Source organism: Fulmarus glacialis, unplaced genomic scaffold (genome assembly GCF_000690835.1).
Source record: "Fulmarus glacialis isolate BGI_N327 unplaced genomic scaffold, ASM69083v1 scaffold19132, whole genome shotgun sequence".
NCBI classification, from domain to species: domain Eukaryota; kingdom Metazoa; phylum Chordata; class Aves; order Procellariiformes; family Procellariidae; genus Fulmarus; species Fulmarus glacialis.
In genome coordinates this window covers 1,231-23,684 of record NW_009198662.1, presented here as the reverse complement: position 1 = coordinate 23,684, position 22,454 = coordinate 1,231, and the positions used below count along the sequence as shown (strand labels likewise).

Genomic DNA, 22,454 nt, shown 5'->3' with positions numbered 1-22,454 from the left:
CGGCTGCATCGCCGTCATGAGGGCTGGGAGCCAGGGAAAGCCTCTGAGCCCAGGGGAGCACAGCACAAGCCTGGACATATGCTATGCAGGCACCTCACCCCCCCACTGAGAGACAGCAGCTGCCTAACCCTAACCCTTATAGGCAGCTTATATTGACCTCAAGAGACGGCCATTGCATCTTAATATTTCATGAGTGTGCATTTGTTTCTCCCTGAGTTTTGGAGGCTAAAAGCAGAGCTGCCCTCCAGGATGGGAACCCGCGGGCAACATTGTTTGCCCTGGGGTGGGTAACCTGTGGGCACGCTCCCCTTGCCGAGGGGGTCCAAACGGCAGCACCCCCGCAGCCCCATCCCACCACAGCCCCACTCACCCGACTCGGCCACCTCAGCGATGGGCACGCCCTGCTCTGCTGCCATGAAGCCCAGGATGGAGAAGATGGCAAAGCCGGCCACAAAGCTGGTGCCGCTGTTGAGGAAGCAGAGGGCCACACAGTCCCTGGGAGGAGGGGGCACAGCATCAGCCAGGTGGGGGTCCAGGTATGACCCACACCCCATGGCAGGCCCCCGGGGCAGCACCCGCTCTCCTGCCCCAGCCACTGTGCCCACAGCAGGGCCTCTCTCCCAGCACCCCCACAGCTCAACTCAGCACCAGAAGCTGCAGGAGGATGCCCCAGAGTGGGCAACACAACAGGAGCCCCCCCAGGGAAAGCCTTCTCCAAGGACAACATAAAGATACATTCTTCACCGAAGCTCCTCACTCATCAGATAGTCTTGCCACACACCTAAATGCATGATTTTTTTATTTTTCCTCTCTCTCCCCTGGTCCCTCCTGTAGCAGAGTACCAAAGATTATTTTTTTCTGAGAAGGGGGCATGTTTTTTGACTTAATAGATTTCTCAGACCAGTTACAATGTTCTTGGTTCTCAGCACTACTAGATATCTCCTGGTCCTCACATTACGAGAAAAAGATGAGCAGAGCCATCCAATTTATTTTCTCTGATCTATTCCCTTTTGTCTCTGTTTCATCTCATTCTCATCCATCTACTCTTTAAACTAAACATCTCTTATCTATCCAATTCCTTTTCACACTCCGGTCTCCTTAGTCGTCTTGTGACTGCAACCCTGGGGACAACAATAACGTTTGCAGCATCTTTCTGAGATATTCTGAACCAAACTGAACGCACCCCTTCTGGCATTTCATGGCCTGCTCTGACTTTATTAAACATCACTCTGCAAATCCAGTGTGATTTTCTGTATCAGTCTTTAAGTATCTAGCATTTTGGGGGGCTTCATGCTCCTCCCTGCATGTTAACTAGATCTATTCATGGTCTGCAACCATTTCTAGAGAGAAAGTGTAGTTCACGCAGAGCCCTTACGCCGTACAAATTCAGATTATTCCTTCCAAAGCACAGCTCTTTGCGTTGTCAAGGACTGCACAGCACCTAACACCATTGCTCTGCCTTTGCACTTGGTTTCTAAGACAGGAGAGACTGAAAGAGGCCTGCAGGGTGAGTCCCTGTGAATATCCCAGCTGGTGAGGAAGGTCACGCTCCACCAAGCTCAGCTAACCCAGTGGGAAGCTCACGCCAGAACCTCATTTCTCAGGTTGCTATAAACTGCCTGCTCTCCACTCAAATTACATTCTCAGTCATTTTATACAAATTCCCATTCATTTCAAATAGTTCCTCGTCCTTCCCGGTGTTTCTCCTTCTTTCCCCTGGATGTACACATGATAGGTCAAACCCTCCTTGGAAAGGCATTGGCTGGGAGGTGCTCTCCAGTCATCTGGCAGGTGGCAAGGGCTGTCATGGTGGAAGGTAACACGCGGGCAATGGCCAGAGCAAAGAGGTCTCTCCAGATTTTCACCCAAAAGGGAGCCAGGGAGCCCTGATGATATCTCTTACAGTCCCAGAAAATGCCATTTGGTGCCGTCTTCGACTGCTGCCATATGAACAATGGTCCCTCCTCCCCACATACTTTTCTTTTCCCAGGTCACCAAAGGTTACATTTGGCCTAGGGTAACTGAGTGGGGCACCATGCTGGTGTCCCTCTGCCCTATTAAAGCCTGGTCCTGTCTCCCTATGCAAACCAAGGTTGCAGAGCACAGGATCAACTCATTAAAACGGGGTCTATGCCTGGGAACAGGCTGGTGAGATGTTTAACACCAAAACTAAAAACAATTTCTCTAGCAAAGCCAAATAGTATAAAAGGTTTATGTGCAAACAGACATCTCTCTGCTTTCTATAGTGTCTCCCAGCTGCAGCTACAAAAGCTTTTTACAATCTTGCTGCTAAGAAGCCCCTGTCATCATCTCCATGTCACACATCCAGACTGGAGATGCAGAGGGCTAATGCCAGGGGCATTAGGGGCACGGGCAAGCCACAGCCAGATCTGTTATCTCCTCTTTTACCACAGCTTTTTCTCTCAAAACTGCATCTGGAAGAAGGGACATGAAAAGGAAGAGGAGTCCAAGCCCAGCTGCTATTGAAGAGGCATCCCTACAGCAGGAGTGAACTTCTCCTAAGGTGAAGAGAGAGAAAGATGCCAAGCAAGGACCATGTAGCCAGTGGTCTGCCTGGGCCTTCCACAGCAATGACAACAAATTCAAATTTGAAAGTTGGAGGAGCAACATAGTCAGCAGAGAAAGGGTGGGAAGGGAGGCTGGTAGCTTTACAGGGCTCTTGCACTCGCACTAGCCTTTTACCCCTGGGGATGCTGCTCCAGACACTGGATACATCTACAGCGAAATGAGTTTGTTTTCACCTGACCACTTCAACTTGACAGCCTGATTGAATCTGGCAGCCTGGCCCATCTCTGTTCAAGGGCAGTCCAGCACAGGGAGAGTATGCAAGAAGCAGAAGTCCTATCTATAGGTTTACATGTAGACCATAGATAGCACATAGGAACCCACAGCACTGACACTGTGCAAGACAGTAGGTCCAAATGTACCTAGGAAGGATAAATGCCAAGGTGAAAGGAATCCAGTCTAGAGCCATTAGATGTCACAGCTCTGCTTCCCCTATGGCTACTCAGGCACCCATGTGGTAGGGGAGGTTGTGGTGTGGGCTGGGGTCACAAAGCTAGTGAAGAGGATCTGACTTTGCTGGGTCTCAGCTGGTGTGGAAGAGGAGATTTGTCATCTATGGCACAGACAGAAAGTTCCCTTGGGTAGAAAGCACAGAGAGCTGGATTTGGGGAGAAAGCACCCAGAAAGGGTTTTCTTACGCCTTGAGTAGAAACAGAAAACACGACACTTCAAAAAGCTAGTAGCCACCAGCAGTTCACCAGCCTGTGTGCACTGATGTTTAGGGAGGAGAAGACTCTAGGCAGCAGAGGCACACTCCAGTTACCTGTAGCAGTTGTTATGGTATTTGTTATAGCTGCCCAGAGCTGTCAGGCATCCCAGACAAATTGCATACGAAAAGAAGATTTGAGTGCCTGCATCCATCCAGACCTGCAAGGGAGATGCAAACACAGGTGAGAAGACAAGGCCAGGACAGAGCGCAGACACTGCATGGATGTGAAGGGGCAGAGCCCCAAGGACTGCCGTAACCAGCAGAAAAGCCAGTGATCAGGAGGTCAGCAATACCCAGCATTTAGACAAGCCTTTTCTAGGGGCAGGTTATATAGTGCTGGGAGTTACAATGTTCAGCGACGCACCCGGGGAGTGCTAAGAGTGCCAAAGGGAAGGGATGCACCAGAAGCCTTGCAAACCCACAGCACGTATAGCTCTTCATCACCATCTCTTTCTTCCTTGGACAAATCTGCAGAACCCTGTGACTCTCCGGAGCCTCCCAACAGCGAGAGACCAAACAAACACTTTTCACGAGAGCTGAAGGAACCCTCTGCTAGCAGAGGAGGGGGGCTTGATTTGGGCAAGCCTGGTCTCCCACTGGGTAGCACAGGTACATATAGCTTCTGCTGGTGGCCCTTCTCTCCAAGACCTCCAGGCTCCAAAGGCTCCAAAACTTAAAAGAAAATTAACTGGGGAGGAGTCCTAGAAACAAACAGAGTTGTTTGCAAAAGACAGCTCCTAAAAGAAAATACAAGAACGCTGTTAGTCCCATGAGGTGCCTTTGAACTCCACTTTGTTCCCACTGTCAATAACATCTCCCAGTGCGCCGAGGCTGACATTTGTCAATGCCAGATTTGTGTGCAGTCACCAATGCAACCACTGCCACTGCCTTCTGCAGAGGACAGCAAAAGCAGGAACCAACAGTGAGGAATGAAGCAATGACAAAGATTATTAATTAAACGCTCTGTTTTCTAAGATCTTTCTTCCTAAGGGGTTTATAAAATAGAGATAAGACAATCGTTCAACCAATGCTGAAGGGCAGCCACATCCTAGAGACAAAAGAAAAGCTAGTCAGGAAAGAAAAGCAGAAAATAAAGTGCTACTAGGACAACTTTAATGAGAAGAGTCTCCATTTGGCTATACCCTCCTTCCCCAGAGTGGCAGTGCTGGTGAGCCCTCGGACAAACACCAGCTTTGCCCCTCTGAGAAGAATAGAAGTCAATGGAAAACACCACAGCGGTTTTCATGACTCCAAATCAGACCTTTACCTGTCAGCCAAGACCTCATGTCCTGAGGCAATGGTCAGCTGGGCAGCGCCTGCCCGACCACCCCTGTTGCTCAGGCCACCCTCACCAATGCATGGTTCTGCCTTTCCTCTTCCATATTGACCAAAGAGCAATCATGTGAGAGGTTTTGTTTCCTATTTACTTCTTCTCCTTCCTAGGCTGATGGGCCTTACGAAGGGATGTTACGATCCCGTTAGCTGTGATTTTCTGGAGGAAATTCTGGTTTTAGCTCAAGGGACAGCTACACAGAACAAATTCTCTCCCTGCCCACTGCTGCAAGACCCAGCAGCGCAGCCCACGGGGAGAGAAAGCAAAGCGCTGCTAGGGCTAGGTTGGTGAAACTGCTCTCCCTGACTGTCCTGCAAGCAACTCTGCTAACGTTCAGCCCCACCACCTTCTCTTCGGTCCATGGAAACCCTGTTCACAATTTCACAGGGAGTCAGATCACACTTCTGATTTGTAGAAGGGGAAGGGACAGACGATGAGGTGGGACTGGGACAGCTAGTTCAAGGCACTGGGATGTTGAAAAAGTATTTTTTACTCTTTTTGGAGGAGCTGCATGGGGAGGTGGGTTTGGAGAGCAGGGTATTAGTTCATTTTTGCATTTCAAAAAGATTAGAAGAAAATCAAAGCCCTTTTTATAATTGATTCCTAAAGCATCACTGTACTTGTGGGCAGTAAGGGTACAGCCTTCACTTTTCAGCTACTTTTTAGGCACAGCAAGGCACTGAGGTGAGCTGGACCAGCTGACACCTTTGCATCAATAATTTAAGTATCTTTGCACAGATTGGGGTGAAATGTTTTGTTAGGTTTGCTTTTTATTTTGCTGTTCATTTTCATCAAATTTGAGCTCGAATCACACCCTCTCATGGGTTTTGGAGCCCTTGTAGTTCAATTTGTCAAGATAACAAGACATTTGCTGTCAAACTGCCTACCCCACCCTTGCCATAACACTGGACCCAGTTGACAAGTTTCAACCAGATTTAACAGTTGGTAGAAACCTCAAGGATATCAACTACCTATGAATTTCACAACAGCCAGGGAACAGGAAAAAGACAGGAACTCAGCGTCCCCAGTGAGCGGAAAGCTAGAGGGAGGAAGTTTCAACCAGTGTTAAATATCAGATAAATCACACAAGCAAGAGACGTGAGAAATATCCCAGGGACAGGAAAAGAACTGGTGCTTTACCAGCCATGGTAGAAGCCACATATCAAGATACCGAGCTTCATTAGCTCTGTGGCTTATGAAGTGGCTCATTTCTAAAACCCAGTGATACCCTTGACCGTGTAGCAGAGACTAGCATGGGGTCTGTGGGGTCCCTGCTCCGCTGCCTGCTCTGCCCAACACAACACCCGTTGGGTGCACGCTGGGCTGTGTGGGAGCCCAGCCCCAAAGGGATGTCTTTAGGGAATACAGGGCCTGCCTTAGCACATGCTGCCATTTGCAGCAAGGCAACCTGTGGCTCAAACTGTAAATAAAGCTAAGCTTGGCTTGCAGAGCTTATGATCCTACTTAGTCAGCATGACTGTGAGCACTAGCTCGGGCTGCATGCACTTTATTTCCCATTTTAAAAGGTTACTGCAGCTCTTGGGGCAAAGACCAAACCACCTTTGTGTCCTTTTCAACCCCCTGGCCATTCCCAAATTGCTTGGGGGTCAATGGACTGCAACAAGACTGATGCCGTGGGTGCTCCTGACCCACAAGTGACGGACCCGAGCAGTAGCAGCACGTCCCAGGACTGCCGGATCACTGGGGTCAGAAGGAGCCTCAGCCCATCTGTGGTCCAGCCTCCTCCTCAAGCCCCTCACAAGAAGCACCGCTGCCCACCCGGCCCTGTGGCCTCACAGGGGCTACACAAACCACTTGCTTCAGAAAACAGCAACCCAAATCTTCCCTCCCCAACCTGCTGCCTGTGCATATTTCTCTCCCTGCACTGACTCAGAGAAATGTCTTTTTCAGCCCTTCTTTCCCTCCCGTGCTGCTGATCAACAGCCTCTCATTATTTTAATATTCCCACTCTGACTAAAGGGGCTCGCTGTGGTCAGGCAGGGCTCTCTTTCCCCTGCAGATAAAAGCATGCTGCTGTTCTCTAGCTGCTGCTCCCAAAGAGACTGGTAAAGTTTATCCTGTTCAGATTTTGCTGGCACATGGGCAGCATGGGTATTTTGATTTGATTGTTGTCTGCAGTTTTCTAAGCCATCCAGTTTATTTAATTCATAATTCAATTTCCTTGAACATGTTGTTTACTCCAGTTTGTAATAACCTCCTACTCTCTGTTTTCAGCCAAAGCCTTCACACCTGAGCTGCAGTTATCCAAGATGGTTATGGCCTATAAGAGGACATATTCCTTCGCCCCTTAATTTTCTCAGCAATATTCGCTTTATTACATGTACTGGAATTTAATAGCCCCCTGTACTGAAACAGATCCTTCCTTAGGAAGATCTCAAAGCACTTACAAATAACAGCAAAGACCATTTTTGAGCAAAATGTTATTGAACCCCAGTGCATGTCATATATCAAATACAGGTGGTGAGAAGTGCCAAACTGTCCCCATCAGCAGGAGGAGATGATACAGCACGGAGTGGGTATGTGTTGCGTGGAGGGTCACGCTTGGCATAACGCAGAGCAGAGAGCAAAAACCACCCAAGTCTTGAGCTGCAGTTCAACCAGCATTTCTTTTGCACCCAGCATCATGGCTCACAGCTCAGCCCGTGGTGCTGGTGCTACCCACTAGCCATCTGCTGCACCGTGCAAACACATCGCTTCAGTCCAGTCTTAAAAGGGGAGATCTTGATTCCTAAGATTTCACCTCAAGACACCTAAGGCACCATTTCCAGATTATTGCCTTTCCCCTTCATTCAGGACTGGCCCACAGGCCCCAGCCCAAAGACCCAGTCTGCACCTGCAAAAGTGCAGGGCTGTGCAGCCCTAGGGCCCTGCTGCAAAGAGCCCACCGCCATGCCACACAGCCCAGGCCAGTGCTTTCCCTTGTCCTCATTTACCCCAGGAGAGGAGGCAGGGAACAAGCCACTGACGTTTCCATAAAGCATTCCTGGTCCTTCTGCCTGCCCTACGCCCAGCCAAGCATCACGTTCCCAGCCCCAAGTCCCAGCAGCTTGGAAAATATGTCCTCGGGCTCCTTAGGAATCAGGGATGGGGTCTTTGTTCCCCAGCTAACCTCCCTGTGCCGGCACTCAAGGCCCCCGTGATGCCGCGCCTGCGAGCACCAACCTCCTGTAACCCCCACACCTTGGGGCACCCGCCAACCCACAGGGATGTTTTACACCCGGGGAGCCCTCCCGCTGCTGGGTTTCTTTAAACACTACAAGAAAACAAACAGGTTTCTGATTCATCCTGAAGAGGACAGCTGCCTGCCCCAGGGCGGTGCGGAGGGGCGAGGGATGCTCCTTGCTGCCTGGGAAGCCAGGCTTTACGGTCCCCCTTGCCCCACTGCTTGCGGGCGGACAGAAAGATGGCTTTATTCCTTCCTGCTATGTCAGCGCTGAGATCAGACTCAGCAGGGCTGCGCAGCCGCGGCCGGCCAGCCACCCGGGTCCCACGCCAGCAGAGCTGGTGAGAGGCATGGGAGGAGGAGGAGGAAGCCCCGTAAGGTAAATACAGCTGTGGTTCACCCCACGCGCACGCATTGCTCCGGCAAGGCGGAGGAGAGGACGCCAGCCCCGAGCTCCTCCGGCACGCTGCAGGAGCTGCCAGCATTCCCTCTCTGCTGCCCGGTACCTGCCCTCTGCCCCCCAGGCAAGGACAGCAGACCCTCTGCAGACCCTCTGCCGGGGCTGGGGGGGCACGGGGCCCCGGGCGAGGCGCGAGGGTGCGTGGCGGGAGCGAGCACAGCTTGCACACATCCACGCACAAGCGCAGCGGGTCGCCCTCCGGCACAAAAACAAACATGCTCGCCTTCAGAAAGGAGAAGCGGGGGGCCGGCAACAGCACAAACCGAGCACATGGGGTCAAGTTAAAGGTTTGCTGGGAAAAAAATAAATAAGGGGAACAAATAATATTTAGCAGGCCCACAGCCGCCTTCCCCTCTTGCTGGGAAGCAGCAGCTCTCGCTGGCCATGGAGCAGCAGCAGGAGGGGCCTGAATTTGAAGAGGATCTGGGGGCTCTGACCCCTTCCCCAGCGTAGCTATGGGGGTCCATGGTTAACCCAGCAGGTCACAGCTCTGCACGCACCTCCCGTCCTCCCTGTGCTGGCCCGAGGGGCTTATCCTCAGCACAGCCTCGGCAGCAAGAGTTGCTCCGGCGCAAACCGTGAGCCGGACCCCGGCAGCCTCCCTCTCTGGCCACAGGCACAGTGGGCAGCCCCCCGAAGAGCTGGGGAAATCTTCATCTCTTGCCTCCCCTTCCTGCCGCATCCGTCGGGAAGCAGGAGCCTGTGGGGACTCTGCAGGGGCAAACGCTTCTCCAAAAAGCAACCGCCAGCGAAATGGGTGAAAGAAAATGAGGGGGACATAGGGAAGGTTATTTGAAAAGTCGTGCAGATGAGAGAGGGAGAGGCAACGAGAGGCAGAGGTTGGATGACGCTAGTGCCCTGAATTCAGCTGCGCAGAGCAAGTCAGGGTGTCCCGACACGGCGCTGTGCAGGGTCGGGTGTCCGGTGCGGCGGTGGGGACTGCTTACGGGGCGCCTGCAGAGCTGCGGATCCTCTGCCGGTCCTCGGCACTGCCGGAGCTTCCCTGCCCCCGGGAGCAGGGGTACAGCCCCCGCCGGGGCCTTCGGCATGGCTGGCCCGGATGGAAAGCAGGTCATCATAGAAAGTTCTTCCTTTATATAAAGACTGGATAAAGTACAAGCACATACAGCAAAGTGGTGGGTTTTCTGGAAATTTCAAGAGGAAAACAAGAGTGGGAGGTTTTGAGAAGCATTTGCTGCTTTTCCAGAAAGGGAAATGCTCAGCGGCTGCTGAATTTACTCCTCGTTCATTCTTAGTCACTAAACCTAATGAAATCTATCTAAAATCGCTTGAAACAATACCAGAGTGAAAGGAGACCACTATGTTTCTTCTCTTTAAAGCAAACCCCAACACACCGCTGGCTCTTTCTGCACCAAGCCCATCAGTCCTCTCTTTAAATCTGTCTATTAAAACGATGTCTGGTCATGGTATGAAAGCATGAAGCGACAGAGAGCCTGCCAGTGCCTGAGAAAAGTTCTTCTACTGACAAGTTTCCCACACTTAAACCTTATTTCTACTCCGAATTCCTCTCGTTTCAGCTTCCCGCTAGTGGATCACACTGTGCATCCCTCTCCTTAATCACATCCCTAAATCCCCAGCGTTATCTACTGAAATAAACAATTGATAAAATTGCCACAGAGTTAATTGCAGAGGGCGGAGTGATCAAAAGTAGAAATGGTGTAGAACCCCCAGACCCTCTTTCGGTTAAAACACAACCCATGCTATGAAATTTTCAGGAACCTTCTGGAGAAAATGCAATCAAGGAGGGGGGGAAATAACCTTGGGCCTAGTAATGGCTGGCATGCTAACATCGTAATACTAAATATTATACAAATGAAAAGCAAGCTATGGGGTTGCTTTTTTTGATTTTTTAGTTTGGGGGCATACAGTTCAAAACGGATGATCTCTTTGGCAGTTTTGCTGTTATCTGCTTGTGTTTGAGCAGAACTAGACTTCATTATTCAAAACTTTTGTTTGGCAGCTTCTCTGTATAGTCTGATCTACCTATCAAATGCATTTTATTTACCACTTTAATTATAAGCATTTCACGGATTTGGAAAATGAAGGTGCAGGAAGATTTAGGGCATTGCAGACTTCATGGCCAGAAGAGACCACCATCAATCAGCTAGCCTGAGCTCTCGTAAGCAGGATTTCCCAGTTCTGTCCAAGGTCATTTGGCAGGTGAAAAGCAATGATTTCCACACACCAGTCTGATATTCTGACACTTAATCACATCTTGGCTGCTGCTGCTCCCCTGGTAGAATCTGCTAAATAATTAATCCCCTCTTTTCACCTAGTTTTTCATATACTTTAAAGGAGTTTTGATTTTGTCCCCTTGTATATTGTTTGCCCTTTGTTTAAACCTCCCCTTGAGATGCCTTATCATAAGGCTCAGATTGGAGAGGGTAATTTTGTTTTTTTTTTTTTTTTAATTTCCAGAATCCCTTCCCAGGCACTAAAGAATCTTCTATTTTTCGGGACAGTGCAGGATTGCGGGTAAACAATTACAGCTCGCCGTCCTCTGAGCGCAAATCAATTATAATTGACTTGGCCCCGACGGGCTGGCAGGACTCACGCTGTCCCTACACAGAGTTGGGGGGGGGGGGCACAGCCACGCACGTGTGGGGCTTGGAGCACTAACCCTTCCCTTCCCTCTCTGATGGGAAAACGCTAGAGAAACCCCGAGCCCTGCTAGGATGGTTAAAGCATGCTGGAGGAAGGCAACCACTGCTACCAACTCCTGCTTTTCTCCCACAGAAGTGAAGCTTGCATCAGGGAATGATGGAGTCAGGGAGGGAGGAGCAAGTTTTTCTCTCCCAGTCAAGCATAAGCCATCCTCTTGCTCTGAAGGGTTACTCTGCCTTTCCACCAGCGCATTAGCATTTTCCAGGCTGGAAGGAAGCTGTGCTTCTAAAGCTCAGGCTGTAATTGGAAAAGTTTGCCAGGACGGACCTAATGAGGACACAGCTAGTACCAGCAAAACCATGCCATGCTTGAAGTGGTTTAATTCAGTCCCCTGCGCGACACAGCCACAGTAACAACAGGACTTTTCATAAGCGAATGAGCACCATTTGGAAATGTTATTTTATTTCAGAGGTCTCTTGCACCTCATTGACACGAATGGAGCCACAAACACTGCAAACACAGGCCTGTCCTCGCCCCCTTCCAAGACTTGCTGCACCTTCACACCGAGGAGCAGCTGTCCTACCCACCTCCTGTCCACAGGCAAACCGAGAGAGCAAGAGAGCAGCTGGCACTGTAAAACGAGGCTTTTCACCCCCTGCTCGGGCGCAGCCTTGACCAGAGAGCGACTTCCAGAAAGCTGAGCAGGAACTTCGAGTCCTTCCCGTGATAAAAACCAGACCGCCTGGAGCTGGAAACCGGACAGTTGTGTTTGGCTCCCCGGATCGGAAGCCGTAAGTCAAACTGACTTGCACAGAGCCACACCGCACCGGTGGCACAGGGGGGACCCGGGGATGCCACCCAGGGGCCCCTGAGATGCTGCTACTCCCACCCACAGGGATCCTCTCTCCTCCATCACGGAGGGCAGGATCAGCCAGAGCCATTCCTCCCCCAACACTTATGGCCCCAATCGCAAAATTAATAACCAAGGCAGCACTGGGGCTAGACCAGAAAGAGTTAATGGGGTTACGAAGGGTTTTGCTGGCCTATTTTCCAGGCAGGCACCCTTTAATCTCCTTTGGAAACACCTTCACACAAAGGCTGGTACAGCAGCTCAGCTGGAGCCAGGATTTAACATGGAAGAACTTGTCCCAAAGAGATTAAAAGCAGCAGTCGGGCACTGACTCTCCCGTCAGACGGGCAGGAATTCCTCACCGGGGGCAGGGAGGTTAGGAGGGCAGCCCGGGCCCGGGGAGCTGCTGCAGCGTGCCACGGCTCCTGCCATCCATGCACCGGCACGCTTCTCAGGGAAGCTGGAGCAAGCATGCTGGGAGCAGGGCTTGTCCCCACAAGCTGCCAGCACGGTGCAGAGCAGCACCCCATGCACAGGCTCCCTCCGCAGCACAGGAGTTTCCCCAAGAAATGGGGGATGGCTGGCACCACTTGTGATGAAGAGTTAAATCCCACTGCCCATAACCCCAGGCAATTCAGACCCAACTCAGGCTAGAAAGTAAGGTAACAGCACAGGTGAAGGGTGAGGGCGAGAGAGCACGGGGACCGCCAGAGTACGCGTTGATATCACAGCCCTGCCTTATGCCTACAGAGGGGAAAAAGAGGAGACAGAAAGACGAAATTGGAAGAAAGAGAGTGAGAAAAGAAAAAGGAGGGAGAAAGGACAGCCACAGGCATCCATGCAAGCGCAGCTCAGCCATTCAATTCCTCCTCCACCTTACCTGGGGGTCCCCGAGGCGACTGAGGTCTGGATAAAGGTAGAACAGGATTCCCTGGGACGCCCCGGGCAGGGATACTCCCCTGATCAACAGGACAACCAGCATGAGGTATGGGAACGTGGCCGTGAAATACACCACCTGGGAGGAGGACGAAGGGACAAGCATGAGCGAGCAGCGCGGGCCAGAGCACACAGCAGCAGCCAGCAGCACAGCACCGACCCCCGGGCTGGGGGAGACAGGCAGTGGCAGAGGATGGGTCAGGCTGCCTCATCGAGCACCTTGCTTCGCCTGCCATAGAAAGAAATGCAGCCGGGAAATTTGACATGCCATCATGTGTCCGGAGACAGAGAAAACCTTTCTAGTCCTAAGAGCAATCCAGACCCTGAGCGAGGCTGCAGCCAGGCTGGAGTCAGAGTAGCTCTACCGAAGCCAGCAGTGTAATATCTACGTGCATCAGAGAAGGAGCTGCCCCCAGTATCCATCTGCACATCCCTACCCCAAAGAGAGTCCAAGTCACACACAGAAAGTCTCTTCTCCGCAGCATTTAGTGGCAAGGGTGAAAGGGTGTACAGATAAGAGATACACCCTGAAACGTGATTGCTACCGAAGGACCACCAGGGACAGCACTGGGGTCCCCCCCTCAGGGCTGGCACTGGCACCTGGCTTGTGCCCACTGCTCCCCACTGCAGTGACTCTCAGCCACTGCCTCCGACCGACCCCTGTTCAAATACCCAACATGGGCATTTCGGGCAGAGCAGAGCAGCACATCTTAGACTTGCCACCAAGGACGCAGACCCAAACAGGACCTTTAACCTGTGTCCTCTTGCTTTTTACACCCTTAGCCCCATGAGCAATGCAGACGTACTCAGGTTTGGTTGAAATCCCTTCTTCTAGCAAAGGAGCCACATCCCTTGGGGGAATACTGCAGGCCAGCATCAGCTAATCCTTTCAGGGACTCCACGTCTGGTAAATATAACATTCAATTTGGGGATTACCAGGGTACTTTCAGGACTGTTCAGGCTAACTGCTGTAGCGTGCCACAACAACAACACGTTGTACTCTGTGTTTCCCACACAAACAAACTGATATCAAGGGCTCAAGCAGCCTCCCCAGCAATTCAAGTAGCGTCATTAATCCCTTTGCATTGCTCCCACACCTTCAAGACTTATTGACCACCTTGAAAAAAAGTTGTTCACTCTGTTGTATCATGCTAGGCCAAAAAAGAAATGTTGCTCCTTCAGGTTTTTCCTGTGTGGACGTGCTGAGCGAGGATTCGCATCAGCACGCTTCACCTGAATGCTACCCTACAGCTCTTTTCTCAGCTTTGACAGTTACGCACCAGAGAGCTAAAGCTCACCTCTGGAGGAACCACGAAATGTAATGATGTGAAATGATGCCCATCCATCCAGAATGAGTTGTTTCAAATCTACCTAAAGCCCACCATCCCTGAGCAGGGGCCACAGGCTCTGCCAGAGCTATAAGCAGTTTCTGCATTAGAGGAGGTCCTACTAAGAACGAGCGTATGATTTCCCTGAACAGTATGACCACTTTTGCTCTGCCCTGGGGTAATCCTTCTAACCTGAATAGTGATTGAAAAAGAGATTTTTTTCTTGATCCACTCTGATGTACCCCATCTGAATAAAGCAACATCCAAAGCACCTGACTCTGCAATGCGAGTCCTCCTCTAAGTCAAGATGATTCAGTTTTGTAATGCAGAAGGACAGAAGGATTTGAGAGATATCCCATCCTTGAAAAACCACACTACTAGATTATCATCTCTGTCTGCAGCTCCAGGTTTTCTATGCATTTCATGCGCCCTGCTCTATATATCACAGCAGTCTTGAGTAATGCCACAGAGGTTGGTGAAAAACACCTCCTTGCTGGGGCTTATGATTGCCTGAGATGTCTGTGTGAGCAGATCCATCCCTGTCCCTCTGAATCTGCATCCTGAACATTAAAGGAACCCAGGGACAGCGTTCTTCGGCACAGGCAAACACCATCATTCATTTCATTCTCAAATTTTCAAGGAGTCTCTGATTTAGAGCTTTTCAGTGACAGTTAATCAAATCTGCAGCTCCTGCGAGTTTAACAATCATTCCTGTATTTACCACACAACCAAATTCTTCCTTCAGTAAATGACAAGATGCAAGTCTAATCTTTCTCAGCTCAAGAAAGCAAGATTAAAAACAAAAATCATAAAAACAACCCATTGCCTCTGAACCCTAGTGCCCGTTCTTCCAGGATGCCAGGTTGTACATTCTTGGCTGGATCTCTAAATAACATCAGTTTTAGGAGCTCAGAATACAAACTGGTAGTTGTCTGGCATATGATTTGGATTTTTGGTAACATCCTATGTGCTTTACAGCCTGCGCGAACTAGCGTGGTAAGCTTTTCACTCAACAGTCACTCACATCTGCACTGAGACCAGAGGCCTGAGTTTGGAGAATGTTTTGCTGGATTAAGAGTGCCAAACTTCTATCTAACAACAGGAACATCTGGATCCAATGAGATATTACTCAGTGCTTGGCTCAGACCCAATCTTTTTATTTCTCAGGCATTGTTAGCACTAACTACATCACTAGGAACCTTGCCGGGATCAGTGTGATCGTTCTGTCACATGCTGGTCAACAACATCCAGGGTTTTATTTGAATCTGATCCACATGCCTCGGCAAAGTGGTTCCATCTGTGACAACCTCCTGCATCTGTGAGCGCTCCTTGGGGACGGGCAGTCCCCGCGTCGGAAGACGCGAACCACTGCTGCTGTTCTGAGTAGGGTGATTTCAGCTCGTGGTGTTTGCCCCTCCACAGGCAAATCCCCAGAACTAAGGTATATCTCTTCTTCAGTGGGATTGTATTTCCACAGCCACCATTTTAGCTGCATTATTAAATATGCGGAGGGTTGATAAACCTAAGGACACTGTTGCTTTACTGAGAGAACGTTTCTGTTTTCAAGAAGGTAAGATCTCACCATCTCTAGCCCTTTTTTCTAAAAAGCGCTTGCATTTAACCTAGAACATTTATCTAAAATAGATTGAATTTGTTCACCACACTTCCCACACTATGTTTGCTGTATCTTAGTATCATATTTGCTGTTATTAGACTGCCTCAGCTTTCTTTTACCGGGCCACCAGAGCAAGCAGTTGCTCTTTTCTTCTAATTTTACTCCATGGAAACCAGAAAACATCATCTCTGCAAGCTGCTTGATTTCCCTGTCATGTTTCATAATCCCAGACCATTCTGGAGGCAGGAGAAACTGCTAACATCCATGCCATCAACTTGATGGAAATGGATGCAGCTAAAATTTACACCCCATCACACATGATGTCTTGTTCAAAGCACGCAGAGTAGACACCATTTAGATAACATACTAAACCTTTTCATTTCCATCTGTTCTGCTGGCTCTAGACAAAGCTGGCTGGGAACGGGTCAGGAGGCAGTAGCAGAAACTAAGTAATGGGGTCAGTGCACATGGCAGCGGCACACTCTGCGACAGAGGGAGCATGGGATGGAGCTGGACAGTCACACCAACCCTTCCCAGAAGCATTCAAAGAAATACCTCTGTGGTGACTAGTGTGGGGAAAAAAAGAAGGCCTTTATTGCTGGGGAATACGAGCAACTGTAGGAAGAGTTGGGATGAACAAAAAGAAAAAAAGATCCCCATGGCAATGAGGCAGAGAGGGCTTTGAGGCCATCAGAGTTAACCTTCCTTACTATCTAATGAATTTGAAGATTTTCCAGCTGTACCTGCCAGCAGAGGCAAAAACATGCTGCTTGTTCACACTGTGGTGGGAGGGAAGGGAACATGCAACTACCCCATAAACAGGAAGACTGCAGGGTCTCCTGGGCCTGTGGATGGAGAGGGACCAGATGGGGTTATGCAAATTGGAAGCTGAGGCTCTGAGACATCTCTGCGCTCCCATCCTTTCCTACCCAAAACACAGAGCCTGGCTCACACTCCTGCTGCAAGTTGAGCCCCACAGGCTCCTGCCAGCTTGTTCAGAGGGTGGTTCCAGGGGATCCCTAGAACCTCTCTGAACGTGCAAAAGATGAGTAGACCAAGCGCTCCAGCTGTGATCAAGGGAAGAGTCTTGATCTGAACCAAGGACTCACCTTGCCTGTGGACTTGACCCCTTTCCAAATGCAGAAGTAACAGATGATCCACGCCAGCAAGAGACACAAAGCCAGCTCCCAGCGCAGGCTGCCCAGGTGCTGGATGCCATCGGAAATCTTTAGCACCCTCCTCCTGCATTGGGGGGAAGCAAAGGAACATCCAAGTGTCACTGATTTTGGCCACCAACATTTCCAACACCACGCTGGTTCTCACCGCAACTCCACAGCACCTGATGGCTTTGGGGAGAAGAGCTGTCTTACTAACAAGGCCCAGGTCTGAGCTGCAAGCCTCAGAGGAATCAAGCAGTGCTCCCCTCTTAAAAGTACTACCAGCCTGGCAGATCACACATGGATGGACACTTGCTTCTATGCTCAATCCAGTGCTGGCCTGTCAGGCCAAGACATTTCTTCTCCTGTCCTGCTGCCACCCTTCATCTGTCTTGTCCTCTAGGGTAAGAGCTCTCTCTCTGCAAGAGCATGAAGCACTTTGCACGCACAAGCTTTGCCTGGGCCTTTTTCATGCACATTACAAAGTTCACCTACATTTCTGATATGCTTCAAACCTCAAAGTGAATGATACGTTGCACTTACCATGCAGAATCCATCAGGACCACCCAAGAAGCAATGCTGTCCAACCCCTTCTCCACAGCACACTTCTTCTATATTTAGGAGCAGCTACATATTTCACCTCAGCACCCAGAGCAGCATAGCATCCCATACCATGACTAAGACTCAACCAAGGCCACGATAATCCCCATTGCACAGTCAGAAGAGGCCACCTTGGGCATCCTCTTTCAGCTAGTGTGGAGATAGGATCCTGGGCTAGGTGGACCTTGGTTCAGCTAAGGTCTTATGGTCTCACCCTGGCCATATAGCAGCTTTCCATGTCATGTGTATGTCAAATCTTCCTCATCACTTACAGAAGTAAGAACTCACCCTCCTCCATCTCCTACACCGCACAGATGGATCTGAGCATGAAACACCATGGTGCAGTCCCAAAACCCTAGGCCTGAGACAGGCAGAGAGGGACGTGCACTACCCTGGAGCCCAGCAGCAATGCCTGCCCTGCTGCAAAAGACAGCGATTATCCCAAAATAAAGGTCGCGCTCCTGGAGAACCGCATTCTAAGACACACTGCCTCCTTTCCTGCCCCACAGCCTCACGGGGGATGAGAGATGAGAGAGGGGTCGGAAAAATCACACTGCTCTGCCAGATATGTTTCATCGTGTTGCTCTTTGCCTGCTCCTAAGGACGTGGACTCTGTAACCAGTGGGGAAAGGGTGCCAGCGGACTGTAACTAACTGGGCACTGAACTGCAGCCAGAAGAGGCCTCCGAAGCGTGCCATCAGCCCACTGGCAGGGCAGTGCTTCTCGAGGAAACGGTGGCCTCCTACCTCCCTGCCCAGGGAGGGCAGGAACAGATGTTGCATCAGAAGCAATGGACAGTGGAAATTTCCAGTCCCGTGTGCTTATTCCCCAGTAACACAGAGATGGTCACAGTAGTAATGGGAACATCAACTTTTCCAGCAACCAGCCTCAGGAAAAAGCAGTCTAAAGGAGGCTGCCATCTAATCACGTGTGAGCAGCAGGCAGAGGGAGAGTGCAGGCTCAGGGAGCACAGAGGAGACAAAGAAAATTTAAAAACTTTAAAGTTTTTTAAACTTTCAACTTTAAAACCAGCATTCCTGTGCTGAGCCGGGGATGCCCTGGAGGTACTGTGTGCTCCGTGCGCTGACAGCGCCCAGCAGCGCTGCTGAGGGCAGCGAGGGCAGAGCCCTCCATCCATCTAATCGCACAAGGGAAATTCAGGGTGGCAGCAGAGAGGTTGCTTGCACAGTCTATTAGCCAGGGCTCAGTGCTTAACTGGGCCTGTTCTCCCAGGAGATGCTATGGATCATCAGAGATCCCAAGCCAACAGGCCTATGCCTTCATGCCAGAAATAAGGCTACTCTGTACCTCACGGTAACTAACACAAGGGGAGAAAACAATGAAAATGAGGGAGCAAATTTCAGCGTGAAGTAAGCTGACCCTAGCACTTCATTTCGATTTTGGTGAGCTTCTCTCCTCACAATAGCTTGCATATTAGTCACTCTAAAGTGAAAACATCACCTCTTTTTCTGTTTTTAAGATGAAGACTAGCTTACATACAAAAGTCACCACCCGCCATGCCAGAGCCTCCTGGGAACATGCTGGTATCACACAGTAGCACGGATTCAAAGGAAAGAAGTCACCTACTGCATCACCAGCATGGACTCCTGCAGTACATCACAGGGCTTTAAGGTCTCCTCTTCAACAGCTGAACACGCAAAACAAAAACACACTTGCAAAACATGCAGACGAAAACCCATCACAGAGCTGCTGCTTTGTGGATCACCACAGATCTCCCGCCACTCCCACCTATAGTCTTAGCACCCGTGTCCTGAGCACGGTTACACTGGATGCAGCCACCAGGCAGGTCAAGGACTGCACGGGACAGACTGCTCTGAACAGAACAAGAGCAAAGGATAATCCAGCAGATATATAAATTGTAATCCAAACCATAGGGTAATGGCCACTATAACCTGAGGGAGTGCCACCAATTTTATTGAGGTTTTCACCCTGGGTAAGTCTGAACCAAAGCTTCAGGATGGGGAACATGCCAATTTACCTACGTTGCAGGAGGAAACAATGTATAAGGAAGCTCACAGCTGGCAATGAAGAACAAGGGAAGAGGCAGAGAGAGGAACAGCACAAATGGAGAAAGGGAGAGTGCAACAGCAGAGGAGGAATAAGAGAGAAAAGAACAATAAACGAAATATCAAGGACCAGAGGAGACAAAGCATCTGAGGTCAGTGAGACCGAGAAGCCCAAAAGGTCCAGAGGGACAGGAACATGGCATCAGAGGACAAAGTCAGATGGCTCTGAGGCATATCAGCACAGCTCCAGACAAACACCACGAGCCCAGTGATGTTACCCTTGACTGATGGTGCTGTCCCTGAGAGCCTTCGCTCTGACCTGCCCAGCTTCCTTCTCTTGTGTCCTCTTCTGGCAAGGATGGGTTAATAGGATGTGCCACTGCAGGGTTTGTTCCTTGCCCAGGAAAGGTATGTCCCAGAGGAAAGGGGGGTACAGGCCTGTCCTTTACTTACTCCCAGAACTCGATGACAGGGGAGGTGGCATTTTCGCTGGTCACGTTGAGCGTCGAGTTCGCCTTCTGGAGCTCCATGCAGTTCCCTGCGGGAGAGGCCCAGGGAGAGAGGGAACGTAAGTAGCAGTGACTAGAGTACCGGAGGATCTGAAAAATCCCTCCCTTTCCATCCACAGTATCAACACTCATTGACATTGACTCTGAGACAGATTTTGTATAGTCCCAAAGATGCACAAAAGGAGTCCCCTCCAGGGTAAGGCTGGCAAGAAACCTAGGACAATTAAGATGGTGGCATTTAATTTTTCCTTCCAGTGGGCATGGTGAGTAGTCCCAACCAGCACTGGGTCTATGGCTAACACACAGCACAGGATGACTGGAAGATGCCAAGAAGGAAGGTGCCCATGGTGGCTGGAGCCCAGAGCAGAAGCCACCAGCCAGGTGCTGCAGGTGGTTGGGCAGTGCTGGTGCTCTCTAGCAAAGACCCAGACCAACTAAGCCTCTTCCCCAAAGTGCCAGCAGTGCTGCAGTGACCCGGCACTCCCCACCCCTATGACCAGCAGTCTCACCCACACAGGGGCGAGACACTCTCCTGAGGTTTGGCCCTGGGCAGCAGCAGGTTTCCCTCAGCCAGGAGCCGGTGGAGGACTGGGAGGGGCCTCCACACCCACCTGTGTTCCACTCATGGTCACAGCTGCCCCAGGGGAGGTCGATGGTGAACGAACTGAAGAGATAAAACAAGGCCCAGGCCAGGACAATGATGTAGTAGAAGTTCAGCAGTACGACGATGACCTGTGAGGCGTAGCCAATTCCTGCAGAAAGCGAGCCCCGAAGGCAGGTGACCCACGTGCCAGGGGACAGGAACAGGTCACCCCTTGGGAGGTGCTCACCCAATATTTTCATCTGCTGCTCTGCATTTTGACCACGCTGCTGGATGAATGCCAGCGGGGCGGCCACCAGAGCCATCATCCCCTCCCCAAAGCCCACCATGCCGCATCAGCGGGGGTCCAAGCAGGGGCCCCAAGGACCCCCTCTTCCTGCCGCCCCACCGCAGCCTTCCCTGGTGAAAGGGTGGCTATGGGAGGGAGTCTGGGCAGGGGATGGGCAGATTATAGTTGGACAGAACCATATGATGGTGCTCCACCTGCTGAATAAGACCTCTTCTACCAAAATTCACTTTTTATTTTGTTCACTCATCCCTTTTCACTTTTGTTTGGGAAGCTTTTGTATTAACACCACACACCTTCTCTGAGAGGTGCTGGAGGAGCATCTAAAGGTTTTGGTACATGGGGAGGAGCCAACTGAGACTTTCAGAGAAATCATGGAAAGTGGTTTGAGGCTGGATGACTGTGCTGAAACAGTGCTAGAAGTGGATCTGACTGCTAACAATTTAATAAAACAGCTGACACCTTTCACCACTAAGGTTTTAAGCCATCTGCAAACTCAGGAAAATGGTATAGCATTGACTTAAAAAAACAGTAGTATGTTTTAGGTTCCTCCAGATAACTGCCAGAAGCATTTTCATCATTTAGGTCTTGGAGGACAACCTTGATTGGGCGCAAAGCTCCTGGCCAGATCCATGGCCATGAAGAAGGAAACCGGGACGCAGCATAACAATGGGAACTGTTTGGTGAGAAAGGCAATCAATTTTTCCAGCATGATTTTGGAAAGGGGGCAGCCGGTGGCCCTCCCAGGCTGGGATCCCCAGGGGTGGACAGTGGATGCATGGGAAGAGGCATCCCAGGCTGTGGGAAGAGGCATCACCGCTCGTCCCCCCGGGACCCCGCGGTCCCCCCGCCTCACCATGCCCTCCCAGGCTCACCCCACTCACCTTCGAAGAGGGGACAGATCCTGCGCCAGGCCGTCACCCCTCCCTGGCTGGTGTACTGCCCCAGTGCCGTCTCCAGGAAGAAGACAGGGATCCCACAGGTAAAGAGGAAGATGAGGTAGGGGATGAAGAAGGCACCTGGCAGATTCAAGTGGCAGATAGGAAAAATAAGCCCCGTGGGGTGACTGGGGTCAAGCCATCTCCAACCTGGCACCGGGCAGGTCCCTCCTGGGTGGGGACAGCCTGGGAGGGATGGGGGCTGAGGGGGCAGGAAGACCACAGACGGGATGCCAGGAAAAAGGTATTTTCCTCAGGTTTCATCTCCCAGTACGATATGATTGCATGAGAAATTCAACATTTAGAAAAGATGGAGAGGAAAGGGAAGTTTCCAGGCCTGATTTGTGTGCAGAAAAGAGTGAAACAAGTTCTCAATAGCTGTACAGAAATACAGTAGAACACCCTGCTGTAAAACCATTGTGACTTTTAATCAAGTTGGTGACTCCTTTCACATTGATTATTCTGACTGAATAAGCTGACAAGCCCATGGATGACAACACCAAAGCACTAAGGAGCAGATAGAGACTGACACCTTCACCCAGTCTGTGGGTTTGCTCAATCATTTGCTCACTGAAAAGCAGCAGACACGCAAATGAAAAGCAAGCAGTGCAGGTACTCACGCCAGCAGCCAGGGCTGCTCTCCTGTTCAAGCCCTGTCATGAAACCAGGCAGGGAGAGATAAAATGCATCAGGCTTTTGATTACCCCAGG

The 22,454-nt window shown here is 50.7% G+C and overlaps 1 protein-coding gene across 1 annotated transcript in view; it reads right to left on the bottom strand.

The window, feature by feature from the left end:
* Positions 1-21,915, bottom strand: part of LOC104073284 (sodium- and chloride-dependent GABA transporter 2-like) — a gene marked incomplete at its 5' end in the record, with an annotated part of 26,784 nt that extends 4,869 nt beyond the window's left edge. The window contains 7 exons of the mRNA XM_009572998.1: positions 371-495; positions 3,350-3,453; positions 12,628-12,762; positions 16,736-16,868; positions 19,864-19,948; positions 20,531-20,671; positions 21,691-21,915. Of these exons, the coding sequence (XP_009571293.1) occupies positions 371-495; positions 3,350-3,453; positions 12,628-12,762; positions 16,736-16,868; positions 19,864-19,948; positions 20,531-20,671; positions 21,691-21,915 (948 nt within the window). The remainder of the gene's footprint in view (positions 1-370; positions 496-3,349; positions 3,454-12,627; positions 12,763-16,735; positions 16,869-19,863; positions 19,949-20,530; positions 20,672-21,690) is intronic.
* Positions 21,916-22,454: the final 539 nt, after the last annotated feature.